This window comes from Centroberyx affinis, unplaced genomic scaffold (assembly GCF_046629955.1).
Source record: "Centroberyx affinis isolate AG114_WGS23_722 - 3 ecotype Tasmania unplaced genomic scaffold, CSIRO-AGI_Caff_v1 ptg000777l_1, whole genome shotgun sequence".
NCBI classification, from domain to species: Eukaryota; Metazoa; Chordata; class Actinopteri; order Beryciformes; family Berycidae; genus Centroberyx; species Centroberyx affinis.
Window position 1 is genome coordinate 65,099 of NW_027279385.1, and position 21,387 is coordinate 86,485.

A 21,387-nucleotide genomic window follows, 5' to 3' on the forward strand; every position below is an offset into this window, starting at 1 on the left:
AAGGTATTTAGGAGAGTGTACTGAATTTTGCCATTTCCATTTCCTTCTAATTCGATACATCATAATTATGTCATTGAATTGACAGAGGCAGATGGAGACAAAGTGAAACCCAGACAGACACAGAAACAAGTAAATTAAGCCTCAAAGACAAAAACAATTGCCACTACATCTATTTATTTGCCAAATGTGTTTCCATTGCTATTTGTCACATAATTTCTCTATTGACAAAAACCTTCCACCTCGAGTGAGTGCAGAAATGTTTTTACATCTTGATAAATCTTGATTTGCATAAAAATAATGTCGATGGAAATCCAGCTATTGAGGCAGTAGGAAGGCAGAGAGGGAGACAGAGCAGAGGGAGACATAAGAAAAGTGAGGGAGAGGGAAAGAAAGGAGAGAGGAAGGAGGACAGAGACACCCAGGTTTCAAACTGTGGGCCTGATGTCAAATCTCATGACTTTGCACAACTGAGTCGGAGCACTTCCACGACCTAAAAATGTGATTCCTCCCCGGTTTGTTTATGTTCAGCTCAGACAACTTCTAAACAGGTCAATAAGTCTGGTTTACTGGTTACAGTTGGACTTGCTGAGGAGAAAATCAGCTGAAAAAACAACTAATGCAATGAATGTGTGAAACAAGTTGGAAAATACATTCTGGGTAAAAGGCAAACTGAGGAGGATTTTGCCGGTTGTGGCTTGAAAACACAACTCTCAAAGTTGACCCGTCCTTCCTAGATCAACAAGACGCAAAGCTCATATCAAAATGAGAGTGAATCTGGAGTTTGCTTTCACACGTTGGAGTATTGAAGGAGAGGATGGAGATCAAAAGCAATGCAGAGTTGGTCTGTTTTCTGTTGGACAGGTAGGAGCCGGTATAGCTATCAGCTCACGACACACACTCTGACCAGAACTCCATTTACTCTATAATAAAGTTCAGGACCACAACTGTAGCCAGCGAGGCTTTTAGATATAAAAGGATTCAGCAGTGGTTTTGGTTGCCGGACATACCCACTGCCAGAAACATCCCGAACATTCAGCTGTAAGAAAATCCAGCCAGAAGGCAGCAGGCTCTCTGCAGACACACACTGCCACACACTACTGATGGGCCATAAGTAATGATTGAGTAGGATAATTTTTTTATGATTTTATGCTATTTCAAGGGGGAAAATCCTGCTCAGTATGCATTTTCATTTACCAGAAAATACATTTCCGACAAAGTGACCCATTTGTAAAATTCCCTGTTAGTCCCTGACTTATCCCCAGATAATTTACCAAACTCCCCCTTTTCCCTGGCTGGGATACACCGCTAAAAAAATCCATGATATTCCAGAAATGCCAGGACCAGTGGGAGCCCAGTGCAGGCGGGAGCGTTTAACCACCGCAAAGTCTTCTTGTACCGAGGGAGGAAAACTTTTAAGCTGCTCTTGGCTCACACACAGCAGAGGGAATAAAAAACTGTTAAGTTAATGCCAGAAAGGTCTTGATTTTCCCTGAATAAATCAGAGGAACTTTGGAAAGTTATCAAGGTGCTGTAGCGTCGGGGGCAACATTAGTCATAACCCCACTTCCTGGAAGTCATAACTCTCAGGGAGCTTCTATCGACGTCGGTCGTTTATCATTCCACAACTGTTAATTAACTCCTGGGTGTCCTTGTGATAAGCAGAGGGAGGCTGGTGAGTGTGTGTGTGTGTGTGTGTGAGTGAGAGAGAGAGAGAGAGAGAGAGAGAGAGAGGGAGAGGGAGTTTGTGTCTCTCTCACACACTCCTGGGTGATAATCTGAGGGAGGCTGGTGTGTGTGTGTGTGTGTGCCTGCTGGTTTGTGTGGAGACTGAGGTACCTTGTGGTTGATAATTTACTCGAAAAGGTGCACTAGAGTGAATCTGAGAATGACCTGAGTGTGTTTGTGTGTGTGTGTGTGTGTGTGTGAGAGAGAGAGAGAGAGAGAGTAAGAGAAAGAGAGAGACGGTGTGTATCAGACAGAAAAAGCAAGGGAAGATACTTGAATTTGTGTGTGTATCTGTGTATGTGTGGATTTGCTTGCGTGTGTGGCTTGCAGGAAGAGAGATACTTCTGTGTGTGTGTGTGTGTGTGTGTTCATACACACCTGAGGCAGAGCCTGGACCACTGTGTCTAGCAGAGCTCTCATCCCTGTTGCCATCTTCAACAACTTCAGCACTAGAGAGAGAGAGAGAGAAATCAGAGGGTGAAAGGACCATAGAGACCACAGGAGGAACTCTGTGTGTGTGTGTGTGTGTGTGTGTGTGTGTGTGTGTGCGTGTGTGAGAAAAAAGACACAGACCTAGTGCGATAAAGTGAAACAAAGGAGGGAGAAAGGGACACGAGACGGCATAGAGACGGCAGAGAGAGAGCAACCATGCAAGAAAGATGAGAGGACAGAAAGACAAGAGCTAGGGAGAGAGAAGAAACGATCAATAGAGGGAATAGCTCCCCCACTCTCCATTAGAGACCCTATACAATTCCCAGCGGTCCAATTTCCGGTGGAGCATGGATGGAAAATGCCCCCTGTGAGACCGCGGCCATATTCTGATGGGAAACGACAGCGGCCGCGCACGCAATAAAGCCTCCTGGGAGTTGGACTCATCTTGGAGAGGGTGGGTGGGGGGGTTAGGGGGGAGGGGGGTAACATGGGTAGCCCAACTCGTTTTCTCCAAACTTCTGGACAACAGCTGCTTTGTCTGTACACTACCAATCAGAAGTTTGGACAAACCACATTGTTTTCTTTATTTTTACCATTTTCCACATTTTAGAATAACAGTAAAGACATCAAAACTGTGAAATATCACAAATGGAATTATGCAGTGACCAAAAAAAGTGTCAAATCAAAACTATCTTATATTTTAGATTCTTTAAAGTAGCCGCCCTTTGCCTTGCAAAGGGCAGAAATTCATACAGTGGCATCAACTTCAGTATTTATATTTGTCTAAGAAACACATTTCAAGCATTTCAGCAGAAGCCTTTAGATCAAAATGGCTTTAAGAGAATGAAAAACATAGTACATTTCAGGTGTGTCCAAACGTTTGACTCAATTGGTAGTGTAGGTTGTTGTGCTCTTTCTCATAGCCAAAATATATAATTCAAGGTTTGTTCTCTCATTCCCACAGTCGGGCAAGTTCGTTAAAATTCACGCAGAGCGTTAAAAACACTATGAGAGGAAAGGAGAGGAGAGGAAGGAGTAAAAATCGCAAACGGCCCTCACACCAACCATCAAATACCCACTTGCTTGTTAATTCCACTGGCTGCTGTTTAATTAGCATATTACCCATGGGTTCACTCAGCAGTCCCTGGGCAGTATTATGGAGGGCAGAGGGTGGTGGTAAGAGGGCGAGGATTAAGTGAGATTGATGTAATTAGCCTTTATCCTCCTCAGTGTGAAGTTAAGAGGAAGTAGTGCATACCAGCAGGCCAATTCTATAATTTTCTCTGAATAACAAGAACAGAATAACGAGAAGAAATGAATATTAAAGGGAAAAGAGAGTGAAAGATAGAAATGGAGAAATATCTGCATTGTCTATTTTCAGGGGAAATAAAGGCAGTAACAGAGTTAATGTTATGAGCTGTTTGTATGAGCCTGGTCACCCAAAATTTCAGGTAATGAGCATGATGTAAAATACAACAAATACATGCTCCGTGCACGAAACGTAAGATAAATACGTTTTCCCACCATGCTCATCACGTTTTCCCACTGTGAGTTAAAGGAATAGTTCACCCAAAAAATGAAAATTCTCTTCTCACCCTCATGCCAGGAGGTTGCCAGCAAAATTACGTAGCAACCTTCTCCAAAACAACTGAGGTCACTGGAGGCTCCAAAAAAAGCAAAAAAAAACCCATAAAATTACTCCATACATGCTTGTGCAGCATAATCCAAGTATTCCGAAGCCAAACGTAATAACGGTATAAATACTTTACTCTTTTCCACTCACAGTGCGATCGTTTGGCTTCAGAAGACTTGGATTATGCTGCACAAGCCGTTTGGAGTCATTTTATGGTAATTTGTTTGTCTGTTTTGGAGAAGGCTACTATGAAGTTGTGCTGGCAACCTGTTATGTGAACAGATTTCACCGGTATTTCAACTGGCATGAGGCTGAGATAATGACAGAATTTTCATTTTTCGGTGAACTATTCTTTTAAGGTGTAATTTGTAGTGGAAGTTTTTCTTATACCATGACCAAAACCTAACCTTAACCAAATTGTTTTAGTTGCCTAAACCTTCTCCTAACCCAGTAGCGGACTGGGATAAAAATACAACCCTGGAAAATCTACCCAAACTGCCCCGCTACAACTTTTTTTAGAATCTCTAAAATGAAGTTGGGATTGTATATATGGGTTGATATATTTTAATTCAAAATATAATGAAAAACACCACTTTTATCATCAAGATAAATATCATACTGTATCTCAACTTGGAGATCATAAGGGCTTTTCACACAGCACATGCTTAGCCTCGGGTTATCTTAAGCCCTTTTCACACACAGACATTTAACACCTAGATAGCTCTTAGCCTAGAGCTAAGGGCACACAACATTCTTGTTAGCCCAGGGCTTACATGTCTGAATATGCTGTGATAACAAACAAAAACACTTGAGACTAGGAATGCCACAAATCATTGCTTAGCAACATTGTAAAGGATTAAATTGTTATTTGATTGGACAACAAACAAGTCTTTTCACATAGCCAACAGATAATCCTGGTTTTAAACAATTTTGTGGGGATAATCCTGAAAGGTCTGGGATAACCTGCTCTGGGCCAGGGCCAGCTGCCAGCTGCTAACATTTGTTAGCCCAGGGCTAAAACACAAGTTAGCCCAGGGCTAAGGAAGCATTTAGCCCTGGGATAAGTGCTGTGTGAAAAGCCCTATAGAAAATCCTGACTTTCCCTGTCATATTTACCCCCTTGTTTATATTGTTCATGCTCACTCAACTCGTAATTCTGTTATTTCTGACAGCAGCTTGAAGGATTTGAAGCATAATGTGCATTTGTTAGGTCGACTCGGTCGCAAATTTATGCACAACACAATCAATCTGTCACTGTCAGCTCAGCGTATGAAAGGTAGAATGTGCCAAAGTAAAGTTGGCAGAGGGAGAATGATGATGACTCATGAGATGTGATAAACTTATGACCCACACACACACACACACACACACACACACACACACACACACACACACACACACAGAGAACTACCAAACAGCATGGTACTTTTTTTTCATTTTTTCAGATTAGTGTTGCTGGACTCATCGTCGGCTCACAGGTCGACCAAAACTCCTGCTACTCCAGATGGCCAGTCCGCCACTTGGATTTATGTGTGTGACTAAGTGTTTGTGAGTGAACGTGTAATGTGTGTGTGCGTGTGTTGAGTGTTTATTCAAGTGCATGCAAACCATGTCTGTACGCATGCATGCCATGTCTGCTTTTGTTTGTGTGTGTGTGTGTGTGTGTGTGTGTGTGTGTGTGTGTGTGGCCCCTTTCACACATGCTGCCTGTTCCGTAAATGCAACGGCACGCTGTCATGTGTGAAAAGGAGCCGGTGTCGAAATGCCAGTAAATCAGTTCTGCCAATTTCACCGCTCAAGATGTAACGTTACTAGTGAATTTGCGTATCGACCGCATGTGTGAACATAAGCCGTAACATTTGGGTAACGCAGAAGCAGAGCGTCAGGACGCTCTGTTGTGGAACTGTAGGAGGGAAATACAAACCACTAGACAACAGGCTGTAGCTTTACATTTTTGATTAAAATTTGAATTGGACAGATGAAATAAGAGTCCGGACGGAGAGATTAGCCCGCAGTGTTTTCAAGCTGCAGTGATGCCGGCGGTTAAATGTGATTTCTGGGAAATGACAACAATGGAATATAACAGTATTGCCAGTATTGTGTGAATGGCAGCATTACGTTAAAAAAGCGGAAAGGTTTATCTTGTGTGAACAGAAACTTCTGTCTTTACTGAAAAAACTAAAACAGAAGGTTTCATGTGTGAAAGGGGCTTGTGTGTGAATGTGTGTGTGTGTGTGTGTGTGTGTGTGTGTGTACCTCGTGCTATCCTGAGCACCCTCATGATCCTAATGATGGTTGGGTTGATGGGGAGGGAGGCGTTGATCTCAATCTCCTCCAGGGTGATGCCCATCACTGACAGCAGCACAATGGCCAGGTCCAACTGGTTCCACCTACACACACACACACACACACACACAAACACACAATGACTTTCAAATCTACTAGTATCTCTAGGATTTGGCCAAAGGAAAAACAGTCCATAGAGAAGAGAGTCGACACAAATTAGGAGCCTTAGGATGCTTTGTAGGTCTGTTTGTAGTTCAGAAGTGCATGCCAACGCATGTCAAGGTCCATGATATGTCAATTCTTCAGTGAATATAAATAATTTTCTGTATCCACTTTATACATAATCATTTGCATGATACTCCCACAACTTACTTGGCAGGAGAACGGATAACAGCCCACCACTTCCGCTCCCGTCATGAATATTTATGAGAATACTGGTTGAACAATTATAAAGAGCAGCCTCTTCAACATTGGTATTCTAATGTCGCGAATCTTGGGAGGAACATCAAGGAGTGCAAAGAGGCATGGAGGTGTGGTTTTGTAACTTATCTACATAATCATTATCTATATATATAAAGTTTGCCTTGCCTTGCCTTATCTGAATGTTAGCCTGGCTGCTGCCACCAATGCTGGGTGTGCATTAATTGATGAATGTCAATATAATGATTCCCTATTGCTCTTTTCATTCTGAACCTAACCCAGGACTAACTGATCCAACCTGACAAAGCAAGGGTGCAAAACATGTGTTCCAGTTGTCTTACTTCCACCGATATGGATATTTGAAGGCTGATTTGAAAGCTGAAGATGTTGTGATGATATTCAAAATTTAAAATTCATGCCAAACATTTCAGTTATTCAGTGTTTCACGCAGAATTTTCTTCTTGGCAGGATTGGAAAGCCTCTGAAACAGCATTTAAAGTCCCCATGAAATGAACTCCCATTACTTTTAATTCCTGGAAAACAGTGTATAAATAAATATAAATTCATAAATATAAATTCCAACCAATAAAACCATCAGATTTTTGAACAATCCCAACCTTCCACACCCCTCCCATCAAATGAAATTGCCTTTCTCTCTCTGACTCCAGACTTTTGAATGATCTCTCACTCTACTCCAGGAAGTAAAGATACCATTTCATGGGGCCTTTAAACTATCATGTGACACTAAAACTCTCAATTGAAACTCATACTAATGATTGATTAGTATGAATGATTTATTTAACCTTTATTTTACCAGCTTGTCTCATTGAGATGCAATCTCTTTTCAAGAAAGATTATTTAGGGTTAGCAGCTCTTTAAGGCAGGGAGACCCACTGTACCTATTCAGCGGTAGGGGACACTAGCTGATATCCGATATTTAATAAAAGGCAAACATCAGACAAATATATCGGTCTGACCCCACTTACAAGATGAAAAACTCAAAATAAAACAATTGTCAGTCTACTTAGTGATTAAGGGTGCAGCAAACCTACATTTTCTTTGCACTTCAGAGAGCTACGCATGGGACACCCATACTCTTCTCGGTCTGCATTCTTAGGTAATCTAGGATCATTTGAATTCTAGGCTAAGCAGTCTCTCAGCCGTGGGCTAACTAACACTGCACAGTAGAAAATTTTAAAGTAGGCTAACCCCCGATTTCACCAAGCCCAGGGCTCTATTCTTACTCACAAACAGGGTGAGAAATAAAACTGTAGAACTGTAGACTAAATTCTTCAGTGCAGTTTGAAAAAGTGTCCAAACGAGCCTCGGTCAAACTTTCATCTGTAACCCTCGGCTAATACGGACAGTTAGTTTGAAAAGCACTTACGCTTCCTTAAATACACACTCCATATTTTTTTTTTTTTATCTAGCAAAGTTTCTTTAATTTTGAACTCCATTTCCTGCCAAATCACTGCCTGGGGTATGTTCTTCCACAGTTAATGTGTCCCGTCCTAGATAATATCTCAGCACCAGAGGAGCGGGATGGGCGTACACCAGGCTCAGAGGGTGTAAACAGTCAAAAACGGGGTCGCCTAACAGAGCGAGGGCTTTCCGAAAAAAAGATACAGGGGTGAAAGACAGAGGGAAAGAGAGACGGAGAAACAGAGAAATAAATTCAGAAGGACAGAAGTAATATAAAGAGGTTTCCTAATCGTGTCTGGGTTTATAGAAGACAGAGAGAGACAGAGAAGAAGAGACAGACACAGATAGATATAGAGTGAAATACAGGCAAAGAGCATTAAATTAGGTCGGAAGGAATAAGTTTGGGATGAAGGGGGAGAAAGAAATAATCAACAGCGATTTCCTCCAGCACAAGCCAAAATACTTCATGGATCAGAAGCTGCAATGTTAAAATCTGCATACTAGAATATCTCAAATACAGAATATTCACCATCACCATCGCAACTGCTCCACAGGCTGATATCCATGGCTGAGTACCAACACACACTCCAGACTGATAAGGTGTTGGCCATGATGCAATAGATTTTCAAGTCTATTGAAATTCAAAGGAGTTGCTGAACCATCACAGCCTCAATGTAACAGTACTTTAAAACCAATGCTTTGATTGTATTCTTCAGGGTTGAAAGTGGATGAAAGGTGCACATATAATGTAAAAATACACCCATCCAATCAGCCTTAAGTAGGGCTGCTATACAGAGAAGAGTGTAATTGAGACACCGTCGATTTTTTCATTTGCCCAAATTAAATTCTGGTGTAGGGTATGAACACAAGAAATGACAAAATGAAACTAAAGAATTAAATATAAAAGTGTCTCCTAAACAGCAGCAAGCGCTCCATCCAGAAGCACTCACCCACATTAGATCTTTTGCCTTTCTTCCTTTGGTTTCCTTGGTATAAAGCATCACAGACTGGCCTGGTTGGTAAACATGAGTGTGCTGTGTGCAGTTTACTGACCTCACTGCACAGGATTTCTGGGTATTGAAGTTGAAACATTTTAAAACAGTTACCTGTCGCTGCCATTTGGAGCTGCCAGTGTGCACAGCTGCTTATCAGAGGTGTGACCAAGTCAACTTTGCTCGTGTCCCCAAGTCAGTCTCAAGTCTTGAGGCACAAGTCTCAAGTCAAGTCCATGTCTCAAGTATAAATGTAGAACACCAGGTCAGAACAAATCCAGTCCAGTCCAATGTCAATTTAATATCTTAAAGAAAACTATCTAGGACTCAATGCAATATGGTTTTAATAGGATAAAAACTTGGTAAGAGCATCATGAGTTTGATTTCTATAATCAGTTTCAACTTCAATAAATTCAATCATTCAGAAAACAGAATTTAAATTCAGTCTGCTGGAACAAATCTCACCACTTTCAAGTAATTTACACAAGCACAAGATCTTTTCTCAATACTTTAGAAACCTTTTCAAGTCATCAAAGTACAAGTCAAAGTCAAGTCCCGAGTCAGCAGAACCCAAGTCAAGTCAAGTCTCAAGTCTTCTCTTCATGCATCAAGTCAAGTCTCAAGCAACTGAAATTGTGACTTGAATCTGAGTCAAGTCCAAGTCATGTGACTCAAGTCCCCACCTCTGTTGCCTAGTGAAGGTTTAAGTCTTCAAGCTCAATAAATGGTCCTATATAGTTCAATAGGTAGAGCAAGACACTAACACTGTCAGAGTTATAGGTGTGCATTCCCACCCATACTCAAAATGTAAGCACTCCTGGTACTCTAAGGCATTTTGGAGAAAGGAATCCACCAAATGACATGTTAAATGTACAGGGATTTGTCCTGTCATTGTTGCAGAGAGACATACTGACAACTTAGGTTTTCACACACTGACACAAATAGTACAGTACAACCTTACTACAGCTTTATACACCTCACCACAACAGACTGTGTACTGTCTCTGTTAAAGCTGGTACTGTACCTGTCCTTGAAGAAGCGTCGGAAGCCGAAGGCCACCAGCTTCAGAGAGGCCTCAATCACAAAGGTGGAGGTGAAGAAGTAGTTGCAGTACTTCAATGCAGTCTCCAGAGACTGAAAGAGGGACAGAGAGAGAGAGAGAGAGAGAGAGAGAGAGAGAGAGAGAGAGAGAGAGAGAGAGAGAGAGAGAGAGGGATGTTCTCAGTTAATTTCCTTTGTTTATATCCCTAATCATAACAATAATCAACAAATGCTGCTGAATCATTGTTTGTTGTACTGCAATTCATGGCCTAAGCATTTCTGCATTGTTTTGATAAATTGATTTGACAATACTGTTTATCTTTTGACTGTTACATTAATAAAACAACTTGTATATGAACAGAGAGAGAGAGGGAGAGTGAGAGAGAGAAAGAGAGAGAGAGAGAGGAAAAGAGAGAAGCAGACAGAAATGCCAAAGAGACCAACCAAAGAGAGAGAGAAAGAAGTTGTTGTTGTTGAACTGTGTCTGCTTTAGCCATGTACAAAAAGTTATCTTGCCAATGAATCTCTTTTAATAGAAGTGAAGTTAATTGAGAAAGACGGCTAAATTAGGTCAGACTCTTGGGGGAAGAATGAACAGATTTTTTCTAGCACACTGGCATTAATGAATCACATCGAAATGGGCTACATGAATCAAATAATCAAAAGCTGTGTTGTTCAAAAACATACAGTTAAGTTTTTAGAAGAGTGCAAAAATGTAGAATTTCCATTGCAAACTGAGAAAAACACACCGGCTTCAGGACAAAACACAGGCCCTTAAGGATGAAGAGAGAACTACACAGTGTATAATATACATGTTTCTTTATACAAGTTTTATATACTATAGTAGCTGCTGTTATCCCATCTCAGTTCTAATAGTTTCTTGACCTCAAGGCATACTATAGCTTTATGGTATCCATCAATGTTGTTAGTCCATCTATGGAATCTGAAAAAAACGTATCTGAACAGCTCAAGACATAAGGAAAAGAAGGCCTACATGGACATTGAATGATTCTTTTGATACATTTGGCCACTGAATTGCACAGTTAGATAGTTTCTTGTCAGATTGTTGGAGTTAATCCTCAGTGGGCGGAGCCAAAGAGCCCAAGTAGCTAACTCAAATTTGACTGGCAAAAAAGATCTCTGCTCAAAATTTAAAAAAAAACCCATATATATATATAAATAAATCTTTTTTTTATTCCTTTGTGACCATGGCATTCATGGCTTTGGAAGGTCAGCAGGCTCGCTAACTAACTAACATAACTTAGTATGGCTAGATTGCATTTTTTCAGTTAGTAGGCATGATAGGCTTCATAATATGAGCTTCCTCCTCTCTTACCTCTTGCCTTTTTCACTGGGCTTCAGTCTAACGTTACTTAGCCAGAAAAACTGTGGTTCTTTGGCTCTGTCCATTGAGGTTTAACTCAACCAATGAGATTATTTCTGCCTCCAGAGCAGCTCTGTCTCCAACAAATATTTGTAGAACTAAAACTTCAATCTGCCAGATTGCTTGTCTTCCACCATGTGGCAGTCTGTTTTGGTTGTTGGTCGTTTTTTTTTTCTGCTGCTGATTCACAGCAGGCAGGTTGCCAGCCTTCTGCCGGGAGTTCCCACTTTAAAATAAGCGCACACTCTGCCCAGGTGGTATGTCACCGCCCAATCAGGAGATCTTCAACGAGTGCGTTCTGTCTTTCTCTTTCCCGACCCTCCCTCCCTCTCTCCCCGACAGGAGGTGCAGTCACCTGTGGCTGGCTGTAGTGCTCCAGAGACATGGTGATGACGTTGATGCAGATGATGAAGGTGATGACCAGGTCCAGGTAGTGGCTGGTGCACAGAGCGTGGATAGCCAGCCGCGCCCGACCATATGACGCGTAGTACGGCATCTTCTGGGCCTCTGGAGAGAGAGAGCGAGGGTGGGAGGGGAGGGGTGGAGGGAGAGAGAGAGCGAAGAGGCGGGAGGTGAAGGAGGTGAGGAGAGAGAGGGAGGAGAGGTGAAGAAGGAGGAAACGATGGAGGTAAGACAGGCAATGAGGGAGTAAAGAAAGAGTTAAGGGAGGGTGGGAAGGTGAGGATGGGAGAGTAGGGGGGAAGGGAGAGGTGGAAGAGGAGAGAAGAAAGGAGATGAAAAAGAAAGGGGAGGAAAGGAGGAGGAAAGTGAAAGACAAATGGGAGAACGAAGGGAGAGAGGAAGGACGTTGGAGGGAGGGATGAAGAGGAGGGAGAAGAGATGTGGAAAAAGAGGGATCAATAGAGACAGAAAGGGAGGAGGAGAGAGGATAGATGTGGAGAGGGAAGGAGGAGGGGATGAAGGGAGGGAGGAAAGTATAGAAGGAGGTAGAGAGGGGAAAGACAAGGAGGAGAGAGGGGGGGAAATGAATACAGGGAGGTGGAAAGGATGGACAACAAAGAAAAAGAGAGGAAAGAAAATGAGATGAGAGTGTGATATGGAAGGAAGGGGAGGATGGGGAGAGAAAAATGGAAAGAGGAAGATGATGGATGGATGAGAAAAGAGAAAGAGGAGAGTGAAGAGATGGGGGATACGATAGCAAGACGGCAGAATAGAAAATGGAAAGCGACCGAACAAATGGAGAAAGCCAGAGAGGAAGATAAAAGTGTAAGCTAATTTGAAGAGAAGAAGAAGGCTGATAATAATCCTTGTCTTTAGAGAGAGAGGTTAAATAGTTTTAAATGAGCTGACATAATGACCGGGTCATATCATCAAGTGGGTGTAATACTAAATATCTGATTTAAATTCCTGGACACGTGCCATTTGGATTTTACCCAGGAAGATCTAATGAAAAAAAATTCAGTTTTACCCAGACTGGTCTTTCCAAAGCTCCAAGTCACGTATTAACTCAGTTTAACTTATTTATTTACACTGAACAACATGCAGGATTGTATTCGATTCCGGAATGTTAGACCACTTATGAAAAGATAAATAATGACTAGATTTGTCATTCAAAATCTCATTAAAATCAAATATAATATATTCTGGCAAATATTGATTTAAGATAATCTACTATTAAAAAAGCACCATCATTTGTTTTAAGTTTGCACTAGTGGTAATTTTCCAAGTCATGTTTTTCAATGTTTCTCTCTCTGTCTCTCTCTCGCTCGCTCTCTCTCTCTCTCTCTCTCTCTCTCTCTCTCACTCACTCACTCACACACACACACACACACACACACACACTCTTCCTCTCTTTCAATCATTTTATCTTTGCTGATTTTGTTCTTCTCCACTTCCTCTATCTTAATTAATTTTCCTCCGTCCCTCTCTCCCTATCCCTCTTGAGACTATTCTGTTTTTCCAATATGACTCCACCCATCCATCTATCCATCCATCCATCTATCCATCCCTCCCTCCAATCTGCACTTGCTCTCCTCCTCTTCTCCTCCCAAGAGGTTCATGCCTCCATGTTTCCTCCTCCCTCCCGCCTATCCTCATCTCCCCTGACTCTCTCCATCCCTCCCTCTCTTCTCTTTTCTCCCTACTTCCTTTATCCCACCCCTCCTCTCCTCCCTCTCCCCTCCCCTCTTGTCTTCTTTTACATCTCCTCTTCTTCTACATGCGCCTCTGCCATGCATCCTCCCTGTGATTTACATCCTGATCAACCCATCCTTCTTCTTCTCCTCCTCCCCTCCATTTAATTTCTATTCCATCTTCCCCCACTCCTTCACTCCTCTTCTTCTGTAATGATTATAATACTCCCTAAGCTAACGCAATGCATCTGTAGCATTTCTCTCCTCCTCCTCCTTCCTCCCTTTTCATCCCCCTCTCCTTCCTGTCTCCCTGTCTCTAGCCCCCCTCCTCTTTTCCACAAGTTTCTCACATTAAATATCCTTGTGCTTCACCTCCTCCTCCAAACAGTCCTTTCCTTTCCTGCTCTTTTCCCCTTCCTCCTCTACATGTCCTCCTCCCTTTCTCCTCCTTGTGCTTTGCCTCCTCCCAACCTTCTCCCTATTCTTTCTTCTCCTTCTCCAAGCACCTCCATTGTTTCTCCTGCTTCTGCCTCCTGCTCCAAACCTCCCTTCCCGTTTCCATCCCATTCCTCATGCTCCTCTTACTCCTCCTCTTCTTCTCCATGCAGCTCTATAATTTCTCCTCCTCGTGCCTCTTCCTCCGTTCATCACACCCTCCATTCTCCTTCCTCTTCCTCCTCACCTTCTCCATGCATCTCTATCATCTCTCTTCCCTGTATTTCACCTCTTCCACCCTTCCCTTCCTCTATCCATCCTGTCCCCTTCCCTCCTCCCTTGTCTGTTTCTCCTCCTCATCTTCTACATCCATCGCTGTCGTTTCTCCCACTCCTACCCTCCTCCTCCCTCTTCCCCTGATTCTCTTACTCCTCCTCTTCTTCTCCATGCGGCGCTGGCGTTTCTCCTCGCGGCGCCTGGCCTCCTCCACCTCCTGGTGCTGCCGACACTTGTGGAAGTTCTCCACCACCACGCCCACGAACATGTTGAGGACGAAGAAGCTGACGATGAGGAGGAAGGAGATGAAGTAGAGCAGCATCCACGGGTTGTTGTTGATCATCGGCTGAAGGAGAAGGAAGAGGAGGAGGAAGAGGAAGTTGAGAGAAGAGAGGGGACAGGAGGTGGAGGTAAGAGAAGAGGCAGTAAGAGGAGGAGGAGAGGAGAAAGGAAGAGAGAAGAGCAAACGAGAGGAGAGGAAATGAGGAGACAAAATAAGAAAACAATGGAGAAGGAGGAATAGGAGGTGATGGAAAGTGAAGAACAAGAAAGGGAGGATAATAAATGGAGGGAGAGAAAAAAGGCAGACAGAGATTGGGGTGAGTCAGAAAAGATGGAAGAAAGATAGAAGAGAGAGAGGGAGGAAAAAACAAGGGAATGAAGGACAGATGAAGAGAGAAAGAATAAGGAGAAAGAAAAGGAAGAGAGTGAAGAGAAGGCAGAGAGAGAAGAATGGGCAGAGTGAAAGTTGGACAAAATCACAGAGGAAAGTGAAAGAAAATGAGGGAATGAAGGACAGGTGAAGGGAGAAGTAATGAGAGAGAAAAGGAAGAGAGTGAGGAGAGGGCAGAGAGAGGAGTGCAAATGATGAAAACAAGAGAAGAATGGGCAGAGAGAAAGTTGGACAAAATCACAAAGGAAAGTGAAAGAAAACGAGGGAATGAAGGACAGGGAGAAGTAATGAGAGAGAAAAGGAAGAAAGTGAAGAGAAGGCACATAGACAGATAGGTGTAAATGACAGAAAAGGTAAGAATGGGCAGAGAGAAAGTTGGAAAATAATCACAAAGGAAAGAATGATGGAGAATGATGTAGAGGGGGGTCAGAGAGGATGGCAGCGGGATGGAAGGATAGACAGGAGAGAACGACAAGTGTGAAGAATAGAGAGGGATGATTGGGCATGGAGAGTTATTGGAGGCAGTCATTACAAAAAAAATCTAGTTCAGGTGCAATAAAACCGGAGATGAGAGTCAGATTTTCAATTTGGGGGAGTGTTGAGCGCTGAAAGCGTGGGGCGGGGTGGGAATGGGATGAGTCAGTCAGAGGCATGTTGGACAGTGGCGGGGTTTCTCCCTGAGGGGGAACAGAAACTGACTCATCCAACATAATGTCCTCTCTCCCTAATAGATTCCCTAATAGATTTTCAAATAAAGCCAATTCTAAAGGGACTCGGTTCGCTTTAAAGCACATTCAGGAGGCTATATTGCATTGTGTAATCTGACATGTGCGTAATGTGTGCGTGTGTGTGTGTGTGGGTGGGTGTGTGTGTGTGTGTGTGTGTGTGTGGTTGCGTAAAGGGGAGGGGGGGTGATAACACTCATTTTGATTCAATATTTGAATCCTAAGGAAATTAGAATTTAATTCACTGGATGCAAATACGGTGTTTAACATTTGTGTGTATGGATCGGTGTTGGGTATATGTGTGTGTGTGTGTGTGTGTGTGTGTAGGTGTGTGTGTGTGTGTGTGTGTGTGTGTGTGTTACCTGCTGGTCTATCCCCACAGCATCCAGTCCATGGTACATGATGTTGACCCAGCCGTCTTTGGAGGCCAGCACAAACAGGGACATCAGAGCCTGGAAAGAATGTGAACACACACACACACACACACACACACACACACGCACACACACGCACACACACACACACACCATGCAAAATTCACCCATATTTTAGCATGAAATGTATTTTAACTTTAGGAACATTCTGTTTGTAATAGTCTATCCATACAATTTGCCCTTGCACTGTATGTGAGGTCCTGTTGGTGATGTTCCATGTGTGTATGTAATGCCAACAATGTCAGTAGTGTCTTTCCACCCAAACTAATTCCCGTACTTTCATTGTATTTAAGAATAAAATAATTCTCATTCATGGGATTCAATTCTGTCCTGTATTTTGAGTGTGATGACTATAGTTTATAGTTTATAGTTTATTAAGATCCCCATTAGCTACAGCATTGCAGCAGCTATTCTTCCTGGGGTCCACAAAACAGACTTTACATAGTGACAATGCAACCATCACACTTACATCATAACACATGACATTACAAAATAAACAGGACAAAGACTAGAACACACACACAGACAAGACAAGCTCCTGACAATTCAATAATCAGAAATAGACCGTTTCAGTCTAGTGTCCCAACACATTTCAAATCATAATACGGTCCATTTCACGCTAGTATTCAATACAATAATCAAAGATACATGAAAATTAGTCCAGTTTCCCGGTCCACAACTTAGACCCTCCACGGCCACAAGACACATCAACCCAATCAAACTCATATTTGTATTTTATTTATACTTAGCCAAACCAGTCCTACATCTTTTCATGACTATGATTTTTCATCTATCTATTTTGCACCAGTTTTAGAAGATACTTTGTGTATATATACTGTATATCCAGGATTAGTATGCTCAAAACGAGCCAGACTGGATGTTGGGAATGTGTTTTCTTCTCTTGGCCGTACCTGTCCGAGGTTGTCGAAGTTGTATTTGTGGTGAACCCATCGATAGTTGGCTGCCAGGCAGTCGGATCTGTTGGTGATGTTCTTCACATCCAAACCCACACAGTAGTAGAACTTCCCTTTGAAGAGCTGGGGAGGCAACCACACGCACACACACACACACACACACACACACACAACCACACACACACACACACACACACACACACACACACACACACACACACACAACCACACACACACACACACACACACACACACACACACACACACACACACACACAAACACACATTCCATATTTTGATGAAAACATGATAACACTTGTGTACATATCCACTTCTTCCACTTTGCTTTTGAAGTTATTTCATTAGCGATGAATGTGTGTTAACCACTGTGCAGATGGAGCCAAAGTGAAGACTCAGACAGCACTGGATATCAACCGTATGGTTTCCCTCCCGAGAAAATATGTTTTTAATGATCAATCATATCCAACACATCAAAGAGGGGAGTGAGTAAAATATTGTATACCGATGGATGCAGAGAGAATAATAACGTGAAATGATGTGGAGAAGAGAAGGGTGGGATTGCAAAGGAAGAAACAGTGTTGAATTTATGAAATAAACTGGGCAAAACAAGTCCGTCATCATGTTTGCAACTTTAATGAGCTCAGCTCAAAAAAAAAAAATAGAAATCACATGGCTATGTTGTGTAGATATTGTATATATTGAACTGTTGCAGCATTTAGGACACAGCTTGTTACGGACCATTTCTGACAACACAGTAAAGGAGGCTTGTTGAGGGTTCATTTGTTTTTCACAGAGTTTTGATCTATTGATGTATTCCATCTAGCTGTCAATGGAAAGTTTGCTTGATTGAATGCTACTTAACACAAAGACAGAAGATGTTTTGAGATTTGGGCCCGCAATGTTTTCTTTTTTCTTTAATAATGAATTCTTTGTAGCTAATTTGTATCAGTATTTTATAAGAATTAAAAATATAAGAAATGTATACTAACAACCCAGTTCTTCTTCTATTTATTCTAAACCAATCACTGTTGCTGCTGCCAGAAACAGATGAAAACTCATAGATGAAACCAGCTCCCCAATTTTAGAATTTAGCAACTACCTGTTGTGTGCTGTTGTCATTATCAAATTAAAATACCTTCAGTGATTTCCCCCCAACTCAGCATCATCTTTAAGAAAGGTTTGGGGTTCTAAAAAGTCATTTTTTTCTTTTTGGTTGGGGTTGAGTCAGGAGGTGAAGAGACACAAGGAGCCTTGTTTGACCCTCTCCAGTGTTTTATGTTCCACTTTTTGGTTTTAGTTTTTAGTTTGGACGAAAGTTAAGACGGTGAGAAGCGTATTTCTGCCCCAAAAAGTGTATTTTGAGTCTAGTTTAGTTCTCATTATGTAAAAAACGTTAACAGGGCCATGGTGAACATTGGGTCACAGTGTTGGGTCATATTTGCAATGGTCTGACCCTCTGCGGTCCAATTAAAAATACTGCAGAGAATCTTCATGAATAGTTAAAGACTTGTGAGATCCCCTGATTTACAGAAAAAAAAAAAGTTTACCTGAACTCCAAGGATGCCAAAGATTATGAAGAAAGCGCAGCAGATGAGAACGATGTTGCCAATGGGCTTGAGGGACGTGATGAGGGTCTCCACTACCAGCTTCAGACCTGGAGCCCTGCTGATCACCCTGGAGGAGAGAGAGAGAGAGAGAAAGAGAGAGAGAGATGGCTTGAGGAATTCAAAGTTTAAAAGTTTAAAAATTCTAACTTTTAGACCTACTTTGATAAAACGAAATGTGTATCATCATCATCAACAACAACAGTAAGAATCACAAGAAATCAACAAGAAAGACGACTGCCTATTTCAATTTGATGCCACAGGCGGTTCTGAGTAACATCTATTTCCCCCTGTAATAACTAACTTTAATTGGAGTTTGAAGTGCATGTAACAACATGGATTTAACACGCTGTGTACTAATAACAGGACAAGTACAGATTCTGTACAGCCCCACAGTGCATTCCTGGCAAAGACATACTGTATAGACCTAATTAATTATCACTTCATTTGAATCTGATCTCAGCTCTCTGGCTCCCTAGATGATCAGCTGCCTTCACCTACAGAAAATAAACTGTATCTTATAGCACATTTTATACATAGGGTACTTATAGAACATGTGATTTATTATAAAATGCCGGAGTATGAGTTGTCTTAAGCTCATGAAAACAGGTAGTTATATATGTGTATATACAGCTCTGGAAAAAATTAAGAGACCACTGCAAAATTATCAGTTTCTCTGGTTTTACTATTTATAGGTATGTGTTTGAGTAAAATGAGTAAAATGAACATTTTTGTTTTATTCTATAAACTACTGACAACATTTCTCCCAAATTCCAAATAAAAATATTGCCATTTAGAGCATTTATTTGCAGAAAATGACAACTGGTTTTCACAGTGTTTTCAGACCTCGAATAATGCAAAGAAAACAAGTGCCCAAACATAGGAGGAGTGAAGTGTCTGATTGACCTGAATTTGGTCTCAACAACAACTATGTCACTTTGGCCACAGCCCAACACAGTCAGTCCTCCTCACCTGAGGGGGCGCAGTGTCCTGAGCAGCCTGAGAACGCGCAGCACCCCCAGGATCTTAGCCCCGCCCGCCATGGACACCACAATGTCAGTCAGAGACACGAAGACCAGGAAGCCGTCCAGGATGTTCCAGCTGCTCCTCAGATAGGCCCGCTCCCCCAGGTACAGACCCATGGACACCACCTGCAGAGATGAAGGGAGAGACACGCTAAATCCCACACAGGTAACACAACAGCGGTCAGTCACATGCTCTTTGATATTCAAATTTCATATTTATCTTCTCAAATATGTGTGATTTCATGTCAGTTTCCTTTTGGCTGGAAACATAAAAAAAGAAAAAAAAAAAAGAGGGCTAAAAGACGGCATCAAAGACTGTGTGTCTGGATTTGGCCTGTATTTCCATGAGACGAGATGAAAGGAGAGGAGAGGAGAGGAGGAAAGAGGAGAGGAGAGGAGAGGATATACTAAATCTAAAACAGGAAGATTTCCAACACAGAAAGATGAAAGTAAAGAATACGAGAGGAGGACAGGATAGAGAATGAGAGGAGAGGCAGAGTGAATGAGGGAGAGCGGTGTTCAAAGTTCAAAACAGGAAGATTTCCAAATGAGGAAGAGGAGAGGAGAGGAGAGGAGAGGAGAGGAGAGGAGAGGAGAGGAGAGGAGAGGAGAGGAGAGGAGAGGAAATAGCTCCTGAATTCCAAGATGTGAAGGTAGATTTTCAAGAAAGATAAAGGGAAAGATGAGGAGAGGTGAGAAGAGAGGAAGTGAGGAGAGGAGATGAAAGGAGAGGGGAAATGAGATAAGGGGAAAGGAAAGATGAATAAAAGGAATAAAAGAATAATAGAATAATAAAAGAAAGCCTGTCCCTCATGCTACAGGTAGACTCTTTGGAACAATGAAGACCATATTCGACCTTTAGGGTGCTTTCTTGTTAAATCTGGGAAAACGAAGGACTCCTCCTACAGCAAAATCCACTCTGGATTCACAAACCTGAGACTGTGCGAATACACAAGCCAAGCCAAGTGTTGGGATTACAGATGGGCATCGCATTTTATACCAATTTTAGGTTTTGTATCAAATTGTAAGGCATCATAAGGGATTGAAATGTACTGAAAAGCTTCTTGGATCTTGGATTCTTAAAATAAATGAGAACTGAGGTATTCTTGCTTATGAGAATTTATACTGATGAAATCCACTGAGCATGGTTTGATAATATTTAGAAAAGCAGAACAAATGTGCATGTACAAATGTGACACAGAAAATAATTTATTCTATTGCATAATGAAGAGTGCTTTCATGTAACAAAGCAAAAAGAAAAGTTGATTTAGAGCCGCTATCAAATTTGTAAGTATTGAAATCAGTGTTTAAAAATTCCCTACCATACCCAGCACTAATGTTGTTTGACCCAAAACGTCTGGGGACTTTCTTTGAAGTTGCCCCACAGCAGTAGCGTCACAATTGAGGAGGCGGGTGTTATGATTGGAGCATTTTCTCTCTGATTTCTTTCCTTCAGGAAATGTCAACAGGTGTGAACATAAAAGCCGATTCCATTTGTAAAAGTTTGTGTAGACTGTGTGGGCAGAACTTGAAAATAAATGTAAAAAATCTTTTTAAAAGTAACAAACAAAACTGCTTCGCTTTCAAAGCTTGCTCATGGCTGCATCCACTGCTTGGTCCAAACCATGGGCATCAAGATTTAGCAGGGATGGGACGATGTATAGAAATTCAATATATTGCAATATAAAAATGTGACAATACGTATCGTGGGAGACAAATGAATGGTGATATTAGCTCCATTTCATTCTGCTGAGGTAATCACAAATGAGACAGCTTGACCATGGCAATTTCACAAGCTCTCTATTTAATTTATATTATTTGTACTTTGTAATGACATTTTTAAATTGTTGTT

At 41.8% G+C, this 21,387-nt stretch overlaps 1 protein-coding gene across 1 annotated transcript in view; it reads right to left on the reverse strand.

Annotated features, from left to right (window-relative positions):
- LOC139644717 (voltage-dependent T-type calcium channel subunit alpha-1I-like) overlaps positions 1 to 21,387 on the reverse strand; it is a gene marked incomplete at its 5' end in the record, with an annotated part of 105,185 nt that overhangs the window by 32,762 nt on the left and 51,036 nt on the right. Inside the window, 9 exons of the mRNA XM_071520175.1 lie at positions 2,104 to 2,174; positions 6,047 to 6,180; positions 9,935 to 10,044; positions 11,691 to 11,842; positions 14,293 to 14,485; positions 15,900 to 15,989; positions 16,883 to 17,008; positions 18,454 to 18,580; positions 19,483 to 19,661. Of these exons, the coding sequence (XP_071376276.1) occupies positions 2,104 to 2,174; positions 6,047 to 6,180; positions 9,935 to 10,044; positions 11,691 to 11,842; positions 14,293 to 14,485; positions 15,900 to 15,989; positions 16,883 to 17,008; positions 18,454 to 18,580; positions 19,483 to 19,661 (1,182 nt within the window). The remainder of the gene's footprint in view (positions 1 to 2,103; positions 2,175 to 6,046; positions 6,181 to 9,934; positions 10,045 to 11,690; positions 11,843 to 14,292; positions 14,486 to 15,899; positions 15,990 to 16,882; positions 17,009 to 18,453; positions 18,581 to 19,482; positions 19,662 to 21,387) is intronic.